At 41.8% G+C, this 19393-nt stretch overlaps 1 protein-coding gene across 1 annotated transcript in view; it reads left to right on the top strand.

The window, feature by feature from the left end:
• The window catches only part of THSD7B (thrombospondin type 1 domain containing 7B), a 567237-nt gene that overhangs the window by 304813 nt on the left and 243031 nt on the right, over positions 1-19393 (top strand). Inside the window, exons 10-11 of the mRNA XM_070731424.1 lie at positions 7978-8110; positions 11335-11438. Of these exons, the coding sequence (XP_070587525.1) occupies positions 7978-8110; positions 11335-11438 (237 nt within the window). The remainder of the gene's footprint in view (positions 1-7977; positions 8111-11334; positions 11439-19393) is intronic.

A 19393-nucleotide genomic window follows, 5' to 3' on the forward strand; every position in this document is an offset into this window, starting at 1 on the left:
TTTTTAGTATCTTTGTTTACATTTATAAATAAAATGGGCTGTATGCCAAAAGATTGGGGGATTAGCAATTATTATACCAATTTGTAGAAAGGGTAATAGAAATGACCCAGGCAATTATAGACCCATTAGTCTTCTGAATGTTATTAATAAATTGTATGTGAAACACCTAAACTATAAACTTCAGGATTTGCTAATTTCAGGGGGGAATAATCAAACACAAACAAGCCGGTTTTAGAGAAGGAAGATCTTCAGTGGATCATATCCTGGTACTTCACCACCTGGTCCAAAAATACACGTGTGTGTGTGTGTGTGTGTGTGTGTGTGTGTGTGTGTGTGTGTGTGTGTGTATATATATATATATATATATATATATATATATATATATATGTCAGATGTTTTTTTGCTGAATTTGAAAATTAAGGGAGACTAGGATAGATCTATTTCGGACTTATTTTGGCCTCATCAGCTAGCCATACCCACTGGGACTTGAACCTGCAACCTTTGCCTTGTAAAACAGAGAATTATCCTCAGGTCATGTCAGAATATGAGGATCATGAGCCAGCTGATGCAGAAAGTGAGAGTGAGGAAGAAAGTGACCTGAGTGAACCCGAGGAACCACTAGAGGGGGCTGATATGACAATGGGGGAGTGGTCCCAGTCTGAGGATGAGGAAGAGTGGATAGTCAGTGGATAGATCCTTGCTATAGGAGATTGCTGAAAAGGCAAGAGGAGTTGCATAGTAAAAATATTAGCTTGCAGCATTAGCCTCTTTAGGGTGTGATGTCACTTCCAAGCAGTACAAAAGAAAAGGATGTTAGGTAATTGGATGTGGGGTTTCAACACTGTTCACTGGAAGAGGATTTACAGTGGGAGTGTGCTTGAAAAAGGTCTCAAAACTATGATTTCTGCTGGATGATTTTTGCCCAAAATTTCAGTGAGCTGATTCATATTCTTTTTTCTTCTAAAAAAATCATTAGAATTCCAGAATTGGACAAATGGCATCTCCTGGAATTACTGTGCAGGAAGATTTGATTTAGGTAAAAGCCTCATAGGAAATAGGAGACATACCAAGATACTTCCAGATTGAATTGTGGTACAAACTATTCATTGTTTGTATCGAACATTTGGTTAAATTTACAAACTTAAAGTAGGAATGGCAGCACATCACAATGTCAGTTCAATTTAAAGAACAGCACATGAGATGCTATGCAAAGACATAACGGGCACCATGTAAACCAATATAGCAAAATAAATCCCAAATTTCAAATGTGAATGGATCTTAGTGGTTTTTAAAAACTTGAAAGGATAAGGAGAGACTGGGAAATTGGTCCAGGACATACAACTGGGTTCAGGCTTCCAGTTCATACAAGAAAGGGCTAGGAAAGATACCTTAAGAATGTAAAAGAGAGAGCGGAGGATAAAATAGCAGTAAAATAAATGGTTTAATACACCATAGGAAAATAGTTCTACATAAGATAGAAACACTGAGTAGTAACCATGGAAAAGTTCTAATAGAAATGAATGAGGTTAAAGGAAAATGAAAAGATTTTGCTGACATGATTTAGAAGTGGAAGTGTATTTTTAGAAAAGGGAATATATACCATTCCGTTACAAAGTATAATATGAAAATCCAGTTATCAACAGGAAATGTGCAAATAAAATAACTGTACTGTTTGAAGCTGCAAGAGAAGAGACTACAGTATTTAAGTGTTAATAATGCTAGGTCACTAAATATGGAATAGGTTTGGTGTAGATATCTTACCATAAAAGGGAAATTTGAGAGAATACACAGATTACTGAATCATCACAGCAACTCTCATGCAAGCAAATTTTCACTTAAGATCTTAACGAAAAAGAGAGAGATGTCAAATGTACAGTTATTTAAAAAGGGAGAGAGATAGGCAGTTCAAATGTTAACATAAGATAGGTAGCAGAGAGACAAAAGGAGATTTGTTTTTGTTTCATGTGACGCATTAAGGCCTTTGATCATATCGTTTTTTTCCACCATGGCAAATTTAAGACATTTTAAAATTGCCAAGTTTGAAAAATACTGTTGGAGATAATGTCTGACACAGAACATATTAAGTCCAAAGGTATGTCGGAGCTCATAATTGTTCCTCTGATGAATCTTTTCCTGGAATAAGAAACTAGTGTTGCAACTATACTTGGAAAAGTAAAATAACAAAGGGAATGAGACAAGGGTATATATCAGTGATGGCGAATCTTTTCGGCATTGAGTGCCCAATCTGGAACATGCACGCACCAGAGTGCCGGAAAGCCAAAGACCAGTTGGCCGGCAGACACCTGTGCACTGGCCAACTGGTTGTCAGGTTTCTGGCACTCTGGCATATGCAAAGACCAATGAGCCAGGGCGAGCAGTTGCAGATGGCGTGCCACCTCTGGCATGAATGCCATAGGTTCGTCATCACAGGTATATATTATCACTGCATCTATTTAACTTATGCAATGAATATATCATAAAAAAATGGCACGTGAACCGACATGACTCAGTGAACTCTGATGGTTGATCGTAAAGATGTGAAGGTTGATAGAAACTTTTATATTTTTAGGTTCAAGAATAAAGATGGGGAGTGATTAAATGAATCAAAAAATTTAACCAGAAAAAAATCCTAGTGATGGCAACTTGAAACTTCACAAGTTATATAGAACATGATTAACTTCTAAAACAATAAAGTGTATGACTATGAAACCAGACCACTTAAAAAGAGGGAGAAAAATTAGGTAGAATATTTTGATATGAATCTGGAGATGATTACTATCATGGACTGGGGAAAAAATCAGTTAATGGATACCAAATTAAAAATAAATAGTTTTTTTCCCCCTTTGTGATGATTGGTCAGCAGAAGCTCACAATTTTGGTGCATATACGAAAAATCAGTTAATAAATACCAAATTTTTAAAAAATAGGTTTTTTTCCCTTTGTGATGATTGGTCAGCAGAAGCTCACAATTTTGGGGCATATACGAAATATCAGTAATATCAATGGATACTGAACTAGGACAAAGTTATTATCCTTGACTGTTGTGATTCAGCCTGAGGCTCCTCAGGGAATGGCTGGAACTCTGCCGGATCCATGCGCAGAGGGGGAGGACAATGAACAGGAGGGGGAGGACCAGGCAGAAGAGAAAGAGGAGGAGGGAGAGCAGCCTGAGACCCCCAGCGGGGGGCTCTCCCCAGCGAGTAACCTGGATTCATTAGATGAAGATGCCCAGGATATCATAGATATGAGGCAGAGACGGGCAGCCCAAAGAAGGGGCCAATTAGCAAGGTATTTCCATCCCTGAATTGGTAACAGCTGGGTTTGGGTGTGGTTCTCCTCAGCAGGGTTGAAAAGGCAGGCCCGCCCTTACTGTATTGTGGAGAGTTATCTATTGGGAGTCCTGTGACCTTGCTTCGATTCTTGGCGTCTCTGATCCTGGCTTGTGGCTTCGAAGGCTGAAGACTTGGGGGAGGCGTGGGTTTTATTACCTCCAGTGTTGTTTTTGCCAGCAAGAATCCTGTTTTATTGCCTGGCCGTCGTGAAACCTCTGTGAAGCTTCATAACGTTCCTGTCTGTAACAGTTTTTGTTACCTGTGTTTGCTTTCAAATATATAAACTGCCTTTGCTTTTTACCAGTGTGTCTGGATACTCTTTTTAGTTGGTGTTGGCGTCTGGGGGGACCCAGACAGAACATTGACAAGATTGTTTGAAGAAGAAAAGCAAGGCAACAGATAGGGTAGATCAGTGATTCCCAACGTGGGGCCTATGCAGGGACGCAGTTTGATTTTTAATGGAGGCAATTGGAACCTTGTTTAAACCCAGTCAATGTTTACTCGTATCTATTTCTTGTATCCATAGCTATGTTTATACTTATATTTGTTATCTAATGCACACTTGATAAAAGAAAGAAATAATAAATAAAATAATAAATAAATAATGACCTTTTAGGTTTCCTCCATCTAAGTAGGAGTTCACTTTTTGAATAGTAAGAATTATATGTCACCGGGGCTTTGTGTGTGTTACAGAATTCTCTTTGGAAGAGCCACAGGGTATGATTAGAGAGAGGTCGAAGTAGCAAGCATTTGTTCATGAAGTCTACAAATAGCTGAGTTACCTACCTGCATTTCAACAAAAATTCCCTTCTTAATGTAGCCTTTCAAAAATGAGTAAAAACTTCAAAGAGGAGCTTTTCCTCTGACCAAAGCAGAGAATTCTTTGCCCCCAACGCTCAGATGCCGCTATTTCAGAAAAATTGCAAGTTACCTGCAATCACATCTAGTTTGTCACAAACTGATTGCTGTGAAAGTAGCTGTTTTTACAATTATTTCCCTACTGCCCGATGTTTTCCCCTTTGGCTCAAACCCTACACATTTAAAGCTGATGTAAAGTCAGATCTTCAAGTTAAACTCAATTCCTAGTGATTCCACGGACATATATTCAGTACCAACCTGTGTTTTATATTCTCTCCTTGTTCCAGTTTTTTTCAAATCTACTGTGAGTTTACCTTAGCAGTAGGCAAAGCACACACATTTCTGTTCATGCATCTCAACTTAATATTTGGAAAGGAATTCTCCCTATAGTTTGACTAAGTCTTCGCTAAACATAATTAAAGTTAGAAAACTTGATTCCTGGTGATTAGAAGGATATATCTATTTATTTAGGGTTAAGAGAAATGTGGAAGTGGTTTCCCATTGCTGTCTTTTTGTGGATTTTTTTTTTTAATGTCTCAGTGTAGGAATCCCTGGAGGTTCTCATTCAGGTACAAACCCAACCACCCTCCACCTAATAATGTGACAAAATGCAACTTATCACCCTTGCCCTCAACTGGATGTTTGAGTTAATTGTGCTGAAATCATATTAGCTATTAATATGAAAGATTGAATAGATTCTAAAGATGAACTAGATATTCAGACTTAGATAGCTGACTTAGCTATCTGAATGTATAAATTCAGATTCCACATAGAAAGCTGACATTTTCCCTGATATTGAGACATACCCCAAAATTCATTGTTGGGGAGAATCTCATACTAATGTTATAAGAAATAAAAGCAAGCTGCGCCGAAGTATTGTTCTCTTCCTACGTGTACCTCAGAAGAGATTTAATAGCAAGACTATCTTTGGAAATAGCACATGGCAAAGTTCATAACTTAGAAAAAATTGATCTGAACTCAACATTGCATTACCTCTTTTTACTTACTCCGAACAATAAAACATATTCCCTAAGAAAGGACTTTTCACCATTCTTTTCATATCTAGTACAATATGGGTTTTTTTATGCTGATCTAAAGCTTTTTGCAATATTTTTGCTTGCTTGACTGAGCTTCTGTTTATTCTCATCTTTGCTCTCGCTCGTTTTACTTATTTTTTGTGAGTAAAAAATGAGTTATTGCTTGCAAATAGCAACAGCACTATATTTTAAGAAAAAATTCCCAGTCCATTTAAAACAAAGCAGATAATATGGTAATTAATTGTTGGTTTTTATATGTTACTTAGATAACGAAAATGAATCCAGACATACATTATTCTGCTTATTAAGAAGTGTTGTAGCATTAAAAAGCATCTCCAATGTCATATTTAATTTTATTGAAATCGTTATCATTTAATATGATTCTGAATTAAAACTTAGTGATAAGAATTGTGTTATGCACTGGATTTACTTTTGATTTGTTATTTTGTGAGTTCTTTATGCTGCACAATTAAAAACAGCACAATTGGAAATTTAGAAAACCACTCAATGGTGAATGCATCTAAATTAAACAGAAAAGATTATTTAACAAATACATAAACCACCGAGTGGCTAAGCTGCAAACATAATCACGACCAAGTTTTAGTTTGCCAGTGATAAAACTGAGTATCTGCAAAAATAATGGCAGCTTATGCATACAACATTGAAAGTCACATCAGATGTTGGCAGCAATTTGTTAGATAAAATATGAAAATTGCCAATTGGTATCCAGCTTTTCTACCTATTAATTGCCCTGTTAAATGTCAGCAAATTGACAGTTTTCTTCCAATAAGTTATCATGCTCTGTTGAGTGTTTAAGGTATTAACTTATATCAGAAGACAAAAAAAAATAAAAAATAGAAATTTAAAGTGAAATACAGAAAATGCTTTAGTTCTCTTCTATTTTGTGCACCCACTTTACTTAGAAATAAAATAATCTGACTCTTAAAGTTATTCTGAGCAAAGTATTTTTTCCACTGAAATGCAGAATGGTTTAATTTAATAGTGTCTTTTTGTGTAACACAAGGAATACTCAAAGAGCTACAGGAAAACTGAAGAACAAAGCGGTATTGTTTAACAAAACCTTAATATCCAGAGTTAATTTCTGTGAAAATCTGTCTTAAGTGGAAAACCACACCAGAGTTAGAGATGACCCAAATAGAAAATGGTTCTTTCTTTATTTTCCTTGAATACCTATTCCATGGAGACAAGGTCCTTCTATACCGTAAGAAGTCAAAAGGAGCAAAATAATGATTTCAGACCCCACACATTCTTTCCCCCCTCCTTTTCCTGTTCTTCTGCTATAATATTTTTGCCCACCAAATGCTTCTTTCAAATAATTTCATGTTAACCCACGCCTGTGCAAATACCCTGTTTCCCTCAAAATAAAATATCCCCTGATAATAAGCCCAATTGGGCTTTTTGAGTGCATAGCTATAAGGCCAAATATATATAAAAAATATAAGACAGGGTCTTATTTGGGGGAAACACCAGGGGTGAATTGCTCCTGGTTCCCTCGTGCCTGTTGGTCGTTGGAGAGCCAGCCACAAAGGTAGCACGAGGCTCCATCCACCTGCCTGTACACCACCATTTAGGTTCCTATGCACATGTACATAATACTTTGCACATGTACAGAGAGTAAAATAGCTCAAATGGTGGCATCTGGGTGGGTGAGTGGTGTCGCGATGGATTTTTAGTTAGGTAGACTCGGCAGTCAGGATTCAAAGTAAAAACAAACTTTATTTAGTAAACAGAATAAAAATGCATTGTGCCAAGAAGCGGCACTTTAACAAGCAAGCGGAACATGGCTGAACACAGAGAAGAGTATAGATTGGAATGTGTCTGCTTACGCAAGCATACGGATGTGACATGTAGGAAAGATATGAATTGTGGGAGTGATGTAAGAGGGGGTGTGATCAGAGGGGAGAAACACACATTAACTCTTTAACTACTGAATGTCTCTGTTGGCTGGCAATTCTCAGTGTGACAAGTGGAGCCTCATGCTGCCTCTGCAACCAGTTTTCCAGCAACCTACAAGGCACGAGCGAACCGAGAACATTTTATCCCTGGGAAACACGATAGTTGCTCTGAATCTGAAAATGATAATTGATGCTTTATTTTTATGAACGGTTATGAGACTAGGAAGGGCAAGGTTGGCTGTAGAGAGGCTCTTCCATAATCAGTTTTTTTTCTGATTCATGAGAGCAAATAATCATCAAGGTTGGAGGAAATAAAAATTACATAATATTCTTTATGAAAAGCAATGCAGGTAGTCCTCGACTTACAACCATTTGTTTAGTGACCATTTGAATTTAAAACCATAAAAATTGATTTATTATGGTTTTTCATGTCATGAACCATGTTCATTCATATGATCAAAATTCAGATGCTTGGCAATTGGTTTGTATTTATGATGGTTGAAGTGTCTCTGGGTGATATGATCACCTTTTGCAACCTTTTGAAAAGTGTAGTCAATAGGGAAATCAGATTCATTTAACGTCCATGCTAACTTAAGAAATGCAGTGATTCATTTAACAACTGTGGCAAGAAAGATCATAAAATGGGACTAAACTCACTTAATAACTGTCTTGCTTAGCAATGGAAACATTGGGGTCAATTGTGGTTGTAAGTCAAGGACTACCTATATAACTGAAGTAAGTGAGATACTTCAGAAATAGAAGTGAAGATCAGTGATGTGAAAAATTAACTATCCTTAATTGAAAACCATTTTTGTGTGCTTAAAAATACCCCAGGGAATGCCACCACAAAGAAACAGTCCCGCTACAGGATCATCGTTCAAGATGCACTTAATGGAGGATCAGAATGCCCGGACACCTTATTTGAAGAAAGAGAGTGTGAAGGCATTTCACTTTGTCCCATATACAGGTAAACTAAGAAAATATCTCTAAAGATATGATTTGCCAGAATGTCATTCCTCAATGATATACAGTGTTCCCTCGATTTTTGCGGGTTTGAACTTCGCAAAAAGTCTATACCACGGTTTTTCAAAAATATTAATTAAAAAATACTTTGCGGTTTTTTCCCTATACCACGGTTTTTCCCACCCGATGATGTCATATGTCATCGCCAAACTTTCATCCGACTTTAATAAATATTTTTTTAATAAACTTTAATAAATAAACATGGTGAGTAATGATCTAAATGGTTGCTAAGGGAATGGGAAATTGCACTTTAGGGGTTTAAAGTGTTAAGGGAAGGTTTGTGATACTGTTCATAGCCAAAAATAGTGTATTTACTTCCTCATTTCTACTTCGTGGAAATTCGACTTTCGCGGGCAGTCTCAGAACGCATCCCCCGCAAAAATCGAGGGAACACTGTACTTGCTTCTATACAGATTTAGAAAAAAAACCCTCATCTCCATTCTTCTTTGAAGTAACCTCTTTAATTTCAGGCCTCTGTCTGAATGAAGTAGATTCCTTAAAGCAGTGATGGCAAACCTTTTTTTGCTCAGGTGCCAAAAGGGTGTGAGCTTGCGTAATAGTGCACGTTCTCGCTTACACTCATAATGCAATGCCCTCCCACTATTCATGTGTACACACACATATCCCTCTCGGCCCCACCAGGGACCATATTCCAAAGCAGATAAACTTTTTATAGCCAACAGCTATAATCTATAAGTGTAACATATTTTTGCTGATAATGAAAAAGAAAGGAGACTACTATAGATCTGTTTTGGGATTATCTGCCTTCATCACTTGCCATACCCTTACTGGGATTTGAACCTGGGACTCTGCCTTGTAAGGCAGAAATAATACTATCACCTAAACAGACATTGCATTTTTTAGGCTTGTGCAAAACCTTTAAAAATCACAAAAGAGCCAAAAGTTTTCTTCAAAATTGTTTTCGAGATATGTTCAGCCCTATTGATTGCCCTCACTGCTCAATGCAATATTTTGATTGACAGTGTAATAATATACCTGGGTATATAGAAATATACTATGGTATACAGGTAATATACCTAAGTATATAATAATGTACTATTTTTTATAAATGTACTTTTATACAGCAAGATTCAGGGCTTCATAGAAATAATTGATCTGACCTTGGATCAAATCCAAATTGATCCGTTCAGCATAGATCCCTGGGTGAAATGAGATGCAGAAACCTCCTGAATCCTATCAAATGGTAGGAATCCTAAATATTATTCTAACTTTAGAACTTTACTTGGAATTCAAGATTGAAATGAGGGGTTCCTTGGTAATCTCTGAGGTTAGTTTGTTTTTTCCCTAGATGTTTTACTTTCCAACAACCTAACTTAATCAGTGGAGTAACATTTCATTATCCAACTACTGTACTGATGATGTTACCTAGTGGTTAATAAAATGTCTGGAAGAAACCAAAAATCTAAGCCCAGAAAGCAGCAAAGAGCTCACAGTAGTAACTGTTTTTAATTCATAAGTGAATGGGACAGCCTCTACATAATCCATCCTGTGGAGGATATGATCCTTATACAGTGGTCCCCCAATCATTGTGAGGGTTCCGTTCCAGGACCCCTCGCAATGATCGGTTTTTCGCGAAGTAGCGCTGCGGAAGTAAAAACACCATCTGCGCATGCGCAGATGGTGTTTTTACTTCCACCGCAGCAGCGAGGAGCCGAAGATTGGAGTTTCCCCGCCGCCCACGCAAACTCCTCGCTGCTGCCACGCCCGCCGCTTGTCTTGTCCGCCCGCCGCTTGTCCACCGCCTGCCTGCCCGCGCGCGCGCCCTTCGCCCGCCCACGCCGTTCGCTCGCGCCGCTTCCCATCTGAGTCCTGAAGCCAGAAGGCAAAGGCGAACTTCCGCGTTTGGCTTTGGGACTCAGCTGGGAAGCGGCGCTGGGGTTTCCCCACCGCCCACGCAAACTCCTCGCTGCCGCTCGCCCGCCCTTCGCCCGCCCACGCCGTTCGCTCGCGCCGCTTCCCAGCTGAGTCCTGAAGCCAAACGCGGAAGTTCGCTTCAGGACTCAGCTGGGAAGTGGCGCGAGCGAACGGCGTGGGCGGGCGAAGGGCGGGCGAGCGGCAGCGAGGAGTTTGCGTGGGCGGTGGGGAAACTCCTCGCTGATGCCCGCCGCTCGCCCTCCCGCCAGCAAGAGGGGAAGACCCAGGGAAGCCGCCCAGCAGCTGATCTGCCCGGCGCCATCTACGCATGCGTGGCCATAGAAAAAAGGGCGCGCATGCACAGATGGTGTTTTGACTTCCGGGTTGAAAAATCGCCATATAGCCGTTCGCAATGATCAGGATTGCGATACCCGGGGGATCACTGTATTTCCATTTGAGAAGAGGATGAAAGATTATATGAGTCCAGGCTTTCCATAGCTTCTTATAATATACACTTATTAAAATGCAATATTTTATTCTTATTCTGTTATCATTTATTTAAATAAATGAAACTAATGAGTAGATTAAACAGCTTCAGTAATAACATGAGCATTCTTTTTGGAAACCAAAATGCTGCAAAGAAAAAAAATGAAATAAGGCCCACTCACATACTATACAAGTCTCCAAGGTCCATTAGTATTATTGTATTTGAGTCCATATATAAGTATTTTGTACATAAATATTACTACTTGCATTGGTTTATTTTGATATTTAACACCTAACTTTAAAATTAAAAAAACACATTTGTATTAAAGATCAACTATGGGCATTATTGATCTTTTGTCTAGAATGAATTACTTTTCATATAAAAATTAATACAAAAATTAGTTTGTCACCTAGCTCTAACCCTCTTATATGTGTTCCGACATTCACGTCTTCTTTTTAAGATACTGTCAGACCCTCAAAGAAACAGTCTTTGGCATTTTCAAAGAGTATTTTATTTAAAGTGGATAAGTTTATTTTATCAATTCTATTCTAAATAATTAGGAAGAATTGCTAAAATAATTAGCCAACTGACATACATCCTGTTACTCTCAAGCATCATGTCACAAGCCATTGCTATAATAAGGCACAACATATCAGGTGACATAATAGGACCACTAATATCCCTAACTGAGTAAACTAAGTTGTTATTGATGCACCCTCTAATTAAATTTTGGGGCGGGGGGGATCAGAACCAACAAACAAACAAAATCTGATGTATCTCTAAATGTTCTTCTATTGTCATTTCAGTTGGAAGGTCCACAAATGGGGACAATGCTTATTGGTGCCTGATTCAGTGAGGCAAGGTGTATTAGGAATCAATGAAGCATGTGGGCCCGGTTTGCAGTCAAGAGGTAAGAAGAGTTCATAAATAAATGTTGTTACTCTTTATTAGCTATTTTCTAACGGTACCTAATTTTTTGCTAGATGTAAATGGTATTTTACAAGATCATTTTACACTAGCCAAAAAGGGATCTGCCTCCTTCACTCATCTATGAACAAAATAATGACAGCAACAAAAGATTACATTATGACCTTTTGTAATTAAAATGCTGTGAATGTGGCTTAATATGATTAATAACTCATATATTGCTCATGATAAATCTTGGCCTCAATCATGATTACACAATTGATTTGGCAAGAGAGATGCAGGATAGAGCTGAGGAATGCTGAGAGCCTTTCAAGACAGACCAATCTAGCAAATCAAAGTCAATAATGTTATGTTAATTTTATTATAATGACACAGTAACATAATCTTGCAAGTTTGAAAGTGCTTTATTCATCCCTTGCTTTATCTTCCTGAAAACCAGTGGCGATGGTGGTAGTGGTGGAGGTGGGTGCTGTTTCCTGTCTGAGTCCCTTACTCAAAGCACTTAGCAATAACAGTTAGATTTATATGCCGCTTTAGAGTGTTTTAGAGTCCTCTCTAACGGAGTCAGCATATTGTCCCCAATGATTTTTTAAATTAATTTATTTATTTATTTTGTCCAATACACAATGAGGGTTTTGGTGGGTATATATATATATATATATATATATATATATATATATATATATATATATATATATATATATATATATATATATATATATGTGTGTGTGTTTTTCTAACTAGCAGTTAGAGCTATCAGATCTGAATCCTTCCAGCTCTGTACCAGGGAGGGGCTATATGTTTTTCTTATGTCGGATCACCCTGGTATATTTAAGGAACGTCACAGCTCCTTTTTGCCTCTAGGCCCAACCCAGGGCCACTACAAGGCAGTTAATATATTTATAGCCGACAACTATATTCTGTATGTGTTAAATGTATTTTTAGCTGGAATTTTAAAATTAAGGGAGACTAGGATGGTCCCATTTCGGCCTTATTAGGCCTCATCAGCTAGCCACACCCTTTCTTTACTGGGATTCGATCTGGGGAACTCTGCTAGCAGTTCTCTGCTTTACAATGCAGAGTTCCCCAGATCGAATCCCAGTAAAGAAAGGGTGTGGCTAGCTGATGAGGCCTAATAAGGCCGAAATGGGACCATCCTAGTCTCCCTTAATTTTAAAATTCCAGCTAAAAATACATTTAACACATACAGAATATAGTTGTCGGCTATAAATATATTAACTGCCTTGTAGTGGCCCTGGGTTGGGCCTAGAGGCAAAAAGGAGCTGTGACGTTCCTTAAATATACCAGGGTGATCCGACATAAGAAAAACATATAGCCCCTCCCTGGTACAGAGCTGGAAGGATTCAGATCTGATAGCTCTAACTGCTAGTTCTCTGCTTTACAATGCAGAGTTCCCCAGATCGAATCCCAGTAAAGAAAGGGTGTGGCTAGCTGATGAGGCCTAATAAGGCCGAAATGGGACCATCCTAGTCTCCCTTAATTTTAAAATTCCAGCTAAAAATACATTTAACACATACAGAATATAGTTGTCGGCTATAAATATATTAACTGCCTTGTAGTGGCCCTGGGTTGGGCCTAGAGGCAAAAAGGAGCTGTGACGTTCCTTAAATATACCAGGGTGATCCGACATAAGAAAAACATATATATATATATATATATATATATATATATATATATATATATATATATATATATATATGTTAAATGTTTTTAGCTGGAATTTTAAAATTAAGGGAGACTAGGATGGTCCCATTTCGGCCTTATTAGGCCTCATCAGCTAGCCACACCCTTTCTTTACTGGGATTCGATCTGGGGAACTCTGCATTGTAAAATTCCAGCTAAAAATACATTTAACACATACAGAATATAGTTGTCGGCTATAAATATATTAACTGCCTTGTAGTGGCCCTGGGTTGGGCCTAGAGGCAAAAAAGGAGCTGTGACGTTCCTTAAAAATATACCAGGGTGATCCGACATAAGAAAAACATATATATATATATATATATACACACACACACACACACACACATTGTAAAATACATGATGAACTTTATAGAGGAAATACCCATAGTAAAAAATATCTAAAAAATAATAGAAAAGAAGGTAAAGTAATAGAACATATCAATGAAAGAATAGGAGAAGAGATATAGGAATAGAAGAAAGGTATAGGAGATATAGGAGAGCAATAGGACAGGGGACGGAAGGCACTCTAGTGCACTTGTACTTGCCCCTTACTGACCTCTTAGGAATCTGGATAGGTCAACCATAGATAATCTAAGGGTAAAGTGTTGGGGGTTTGGGGATGACACTATGGAGTCCGGTAATCAGTTCCACGCTTCGACAACTCGGTTACTGAAGTCATATTTTTTACAGTCAAGTTTGGAGCAATTAATATTAAGTTTAAATCTGTTGTGTGCTCTTGTGTTGTGGTGGTTGAAGCTGAAGTAGTCGCCAACAGGCAGGATGTTGCAGCATATGATCTTGTGGGCAGTACTTAGATCTTGTTTGAGGCGTCTTAGTTCTAAACTTTCTAGGCCCAGAATTGAAAGTCTAGTCTTGTAGGGTATTCTGTTTCAAGTGGAGGAGTGAAGGGCTCTTCTGGTGAAGTATCTTTGGACATTTTCAAGGGTGTTAATGTCTGAGATGCGATATGGGTTCCAAACAGATGAGCTGTATTCGAGGATGGGTCTGGCAAAAGTTTTGTAAGCTCTGGTAAGTAGTGTGAGATTGCCAGAGCAGAAGATTCTCATTTTACCTGTTGTATCTGCTCAGTTACAGCCGCAGATTAGAGCCGGGCGATAGGCGTCCCTATCCAGGGTGCTGATTGGCCGCCAGCCCCAGTTACAATGTAAGCGGGAAGTTTCTCTCTGCGGGATTGGGTGCTGCCTCAGGCAGCTTGTTATATATAAACCTGTGTGTGTATTATTTGCTTAAGTCTGTACCTGCCAGGCCTGGCATGAGTTCTGTAATAAACTTCTGAGTTAACTGTGGCCTCCATTACATTGGCGACGAGGTAGCGAGCCTATGCTGAAGATTGACAGTGGAGACAGTAAGTCAGGATGTCTGTGCATTTAACATTCCCCCCCTTTGATCCTCAAGGGGAGACGTGGGACTCCTATGTCGCCCGTTTTGATTGTTTCCTGATCTCAAATGGATACCAGGACATTTCTGGGGATAGAAAGAGGTCCTATTTTTTGGGGTTTTGTGGACCCGATATGTTTGAAACAGCTCGTGCCCTGTTTGCCCCAGTTTCCATCCATGATGTGGCTTGGGATGATTTCTTGAAAACGTTACAAGATCATTATGCCCCTGCCCCTTCGAGGTGTGCTCGTCGCTACACTTTTTATCAGCGAAATCAAGCCGAAGGGGAGTCTATTAATGACTTTCTGGCTGCTCTCCGTAGAGCGGCGTTATATTGTGAGTTTGGGGACCTTAATGACTACCTTTTGGATAGACTAGTTTTCGGAGTCAGAGACGGTCGCCTCAAGCGGCGTCTCCTGGCGATCCGGGATTTAACCTTCCAAGCTGCGGTGGCGGAGGCTCGTGCTTTCGAGTTATCTACACAATCTTTGGCTTCTATGGACAGCTCAGTTAATGCCACGCAAAAGACAACCCCTGTCCCGGATAAACCCAAGCTGGCCCCGGAGGAGGTGGGCGATTTAGGGGGCGAAGAAGAGGAAGAGGTCTGCAGATTGACTACTAATCGGGCTAGGGAAGCACCGACGGGACGTCCTCGTCCTCCTTTGTCGCCGTGCCGTGGCTGTGGGGGGGGTCATTATCGTTCAAATTGCCCGTCCCGAGATGTGGCATGTTGGCGGTGTGGTGCCAAGGGTCACATTGCCAGAGTTTGCCGGTCTCGTAGATCCCCTGCTGCCCCGTTCCGAGAGCAGCGTGAGTTTTCTGGCTTCAGTTCTCGGGGTCAGAGACGGTTTCCCCCCCCCAGAAGAGATGACTGCAACGCGGTGTACAGCTGCCCTCGTCCTGTTCCATCTTATGTCAGGAGGACCGCCGGCTCGGCTGAGAAAATTTCTGTGGTGGTTCAATTGGGGGGTTCTCGTTGTAACATGCAAGTAGACACCGGATCTGCTCATTCATTAATTTCATGGGCCACCCTCAAGCGCTGTTTCCCTGCCTGGAGGAAGAGTCGTCTGCTGCCCTGCGCTTTGAGCCTGAGGGATTACCAAGGAGCTGCAATTCCTATCATTGGAGAAGGTCGTTTTGCAGTCCGCTTCAAGACTTTCGCTGGTCGGCTGCCTCTCGTAGTGGTGGATGGACCCTTTGCCAGCCTGCTTGGACTGGACTGGTTCTCTTCTCTGGGACTCTCCGTTGAGGGGGTTAATGCTATCGTGGGGGAGTCGGGATTTGAACAGCTGGCACGGGAGTTCCCTGCCGTTTTTGACAGCAATTTGGGTCGGTATACTGGCACCCCCATCTCGTTCAATTTAGATCCTAAGGTTCCAGCAGTTCGTTTAAAGGCCCGTCGTGTCCCTATTCCCCTCCGTCCTAAGGTAGATGCAGAGTTGGACAGATTAATTGCCCAGGGGGTTTTAGAGCCGGTAGATCAGGCTGCTTGGGAGACCCCTGTGGTGATTGCTTTCAAGGGGGATGGGGGAATCAGACTGTGTGGGGATTATAAGTGCTCTGTGAATCGTGCATTGGCCCACCATTCATACCCCTTGCCAGTGGTGCAACAGCTGCTTCATACTCTGGGGGAGGGTCGGGTGTTTGCCAAACTCGATTTGTCCCAAGCGTACCAGCAGCTCCCCGTAGACCCCCTGACAGCCGAGGCTCAGGCGATCATCACCCATAGGGGGGTGTTTAAGTGCCACAGACTGCAATTCGGGGTTTCCATCGCCCCCGGCATCTTTCAAGGGTTGATGGAGCGCCTGTTATATGGACTGGAAGGAACTGTGCCGTATTTCGACGATGTTCTAGTGTCGGGGAGTTCCACAGACGAACTAATGATTCGAGTAAGGAGGGTTTTGGCTAAATTTAAGGAAGCTGGGCTTAAACTGAAAGCTAAGAAATGCGTGTTTGGGGTGCCCAGAGTCGAGTTCCTGGGTTTCACGGTGGATGGGCAGGGAATACACCCCACTCCTGAAAAGATTCGTGCCATCAGGGATGCCCCCAGGCCACAATCCAAGGGAGAGCTCCAGGCGTTCCTGGGTTTACTTAATTTTTATGCGGTCTTCATCCCGCATAAAGCATCAGTGGCTGAACCTCTGCACAGACTTCTGGACAAACAGTCCCCTTGGCATTGGGGAAGGAGGGAGGAAGCCGCGTTCTTGGGGGTTAAAGAGCTACTCACTTCTAATAATATCCTGGCTCAATACTCACCTGGACTGCCCCTGGTACTCACCTGCGACGCTTCTCAATACGGGGTGGGCGCAGTCTTAAGCCACAGACTGCCCAATGGCACAGAAGCTCCCCTGGCTTTCTTCTCCCGCACGCTGGCTAAAGCGGAACGTAATTACGGCCACATCGACAAGGAGGCGCTGGCTCTGATTGCTGGAGTCCGAAGATTCCACGAGTACCTGTATGGCCGTCACTTCGAGCTGGTGACTGACCACCAGCCATTATTGGGTTTATTGTCTGGGTCACGTCAAAGCCCTGTGGTTATCTCCCCCAGGATGTCACGATGGATAGTTTTCCTTGCTAATTATAGTTACACTTTATCCTACAAACCTGGGCGCCATATTTCTCATGCAGATGCCCTTAGCAGATGCCCCCTGGCCGAAGTTTTAGTGGACCCCGCACCTGCATGTTCTGTCTTTGCGCTGACAGATGGGGGTCATATTTTATCTGCAGCCGAGGTAGCCTGGGAAACTGGGCGGGATTTCACTTTGTCCCAAGTGAGGCAATGGGTGTTAAGGGGGTGGCCTGTCTCAGCCCCTGCCGAGGAGTATGTGCCTTTCTTCAGGTGTCGAGCCGAGTTCTCCGTAGAAAGGGGAATTCTGCTGAGAGGGTGCAGGGTGGTAATCCCGAGTAGGCAGCGCAGCCAGGTGTTAGCTCTCTTGCATGATGGCCATCCAGGCATTGTGCGCATGAAAAGCCTGGCAAGGGATTACGTGTGGTGGCCGGGGCTGGATAAGGGGGTAGAACAAAGAGTGGCAGATTGTAGGACATGCCAAGAGCACCGGCCTTTCCCTCCCCGAGGAGAGCCATTGGCCTGGGAGCCGCCTGCGGGCCCCTGGGCTCGGATACATATTGATTTGGCCGGCCCCTTCATGGGGCAGTCTTTCTTGGTAATAGTGGACGCTCACTCTAAGTGGGTAGAGGTGGTGCACCTTAAATCCACACAGTCACAAACGATTACAGAGGCTCTGATGACAGTATTTGCCACACAGGGGTTCCCAGACCTCCTGGTTTCGGACAACGGCCCACAATTCACATCTGTACTGTTCGAGTCGTTCTTGGCATCGGTGGGCATCCGCCATGCGCTGACCTCGCCTTGGCACCCGGCCAGTAATGGGCAGGCGGAACGGGCAGTGAGGTCAGTCAAGGAGTCTTTAAAGAAGATGACTGGGGGTTCATGGCAGAAAAGGTTGGCAGATCTGTTATTAGCACAGCACACGACACCCTGTGTGGCCACTGGCAAGACCCCTGCTGAACTATTAATGGGTCGCAAACTTCGAATAGTCTTAGATAGACTTCATCCGTGGTATGCACAGTCGGTGCCCTGGCCAGAAACCCCGGCCAGAAAGGTGAGAGTAGGTGACCGGGTGTTTGCGCGCTCATATTCTGGCGAGCAGAATTGGGCTGAAGGAGAAATAAGCAGGGAGTTGGGTCCCAGGTCGTTTGAGGTCATGTTACGGGATGGCCGAGTGTGGAGGAGACATTTGGACCAAATTCGGTCAGACAAGGGAATGGCTACTAGCGAGGAAAGAGGTCAAGGCCACCCCGGAATCGTTATGGAGGAAACCCTAAACCGGGGCGGAAGTAATGGGGAAACTGACAGCTCGGCAGAAGCCTCGCCGTTTGGAAGCGAGGGAAGCAGAGAGGCGAGTCTGGAGACCGGGGAGGAACAAGTAATAGAGCCACGGAGATCGGGACGTCTTTGTAAGAGGCCGGAATATTTGAAAGATTATGTATGTGCTAACGAAAGGGATAGGAGTGTTGTATCTGCTCAGTTACAGCCGCAGATTAGAGCCGGGCGATAGGCGTCCCTATCCAGGGTGCTGATTGGCCGCCAGCCCCAGTTACAATGTAAGCGGGAAGTTTCTCTCTGCGGGATTGGGTGCTGCCTCAGGCAGCTTGTTATATATAAACCTGTGTGTGTATTATTTGCTTAAGTCTGTACCTGCCAGGCCTGGCATGAGTTCTGTAATAAACTTCTGAGTTAACTGTGGCCTCTATTACATTACCTATCTCGGAAAGATGGAAGGCTGAGTCAACCTTAGTCAGGCAACAGAAGTAGCCTGCAGTATTGCATTCTAGCCACTGTTTCACCACAGCTCATAATCTTTACCGTGGCTCATTATATTACATTACTGCCCCAGACTAAGATTTATTTTTATCTGATCAGGTGTCTTGGTAGCCTTGTCATATTCCTAAAGTTTATTCCTTCTGCTCATTACAGATGCAAGAAAAATGCTAACACACTACAATGATGCTATGCGTCAGGCTGCAAATAATCCCATTTTACAATGAAAGTTGCTGTCCTGCCTATCTCTCCAAATTCTGCTCATTAAATGTCAGGCCTTCAACCCATTGGTTCCTAGTTATCTGTCACCCATAAGAGATGACAACCATTACCATAATAACAGCAAAATTGTCACTTTGCCACTCTTATCATCACTGTAAAAGCTTGAACATGAACTTTTACCTGTGCTTGTTAGATCTAATTTTCACTTGTTCTACCAGTGTTCCTAATGTTTTATGTCTCTGAGGACCTTGGAAAACCAAGGTTTGCCAGCA

The sequence above is a fragment of the Erythrolamprus reginae genome, chromosome 1 (assembly GCF_031021105.1).
Source record: "Erythrolamprus reginae isolate rEryReg1 chromosome 1, rEryReg1.hap1, whole genome shotgun sequence".
NCBI classification, from domain to species: Eukaryota; Metazoa; Chordata; class Lepidosauria; order Squamata; family Dipsadidae; genus Erythrolamprus; species Erythrolamprus reginae.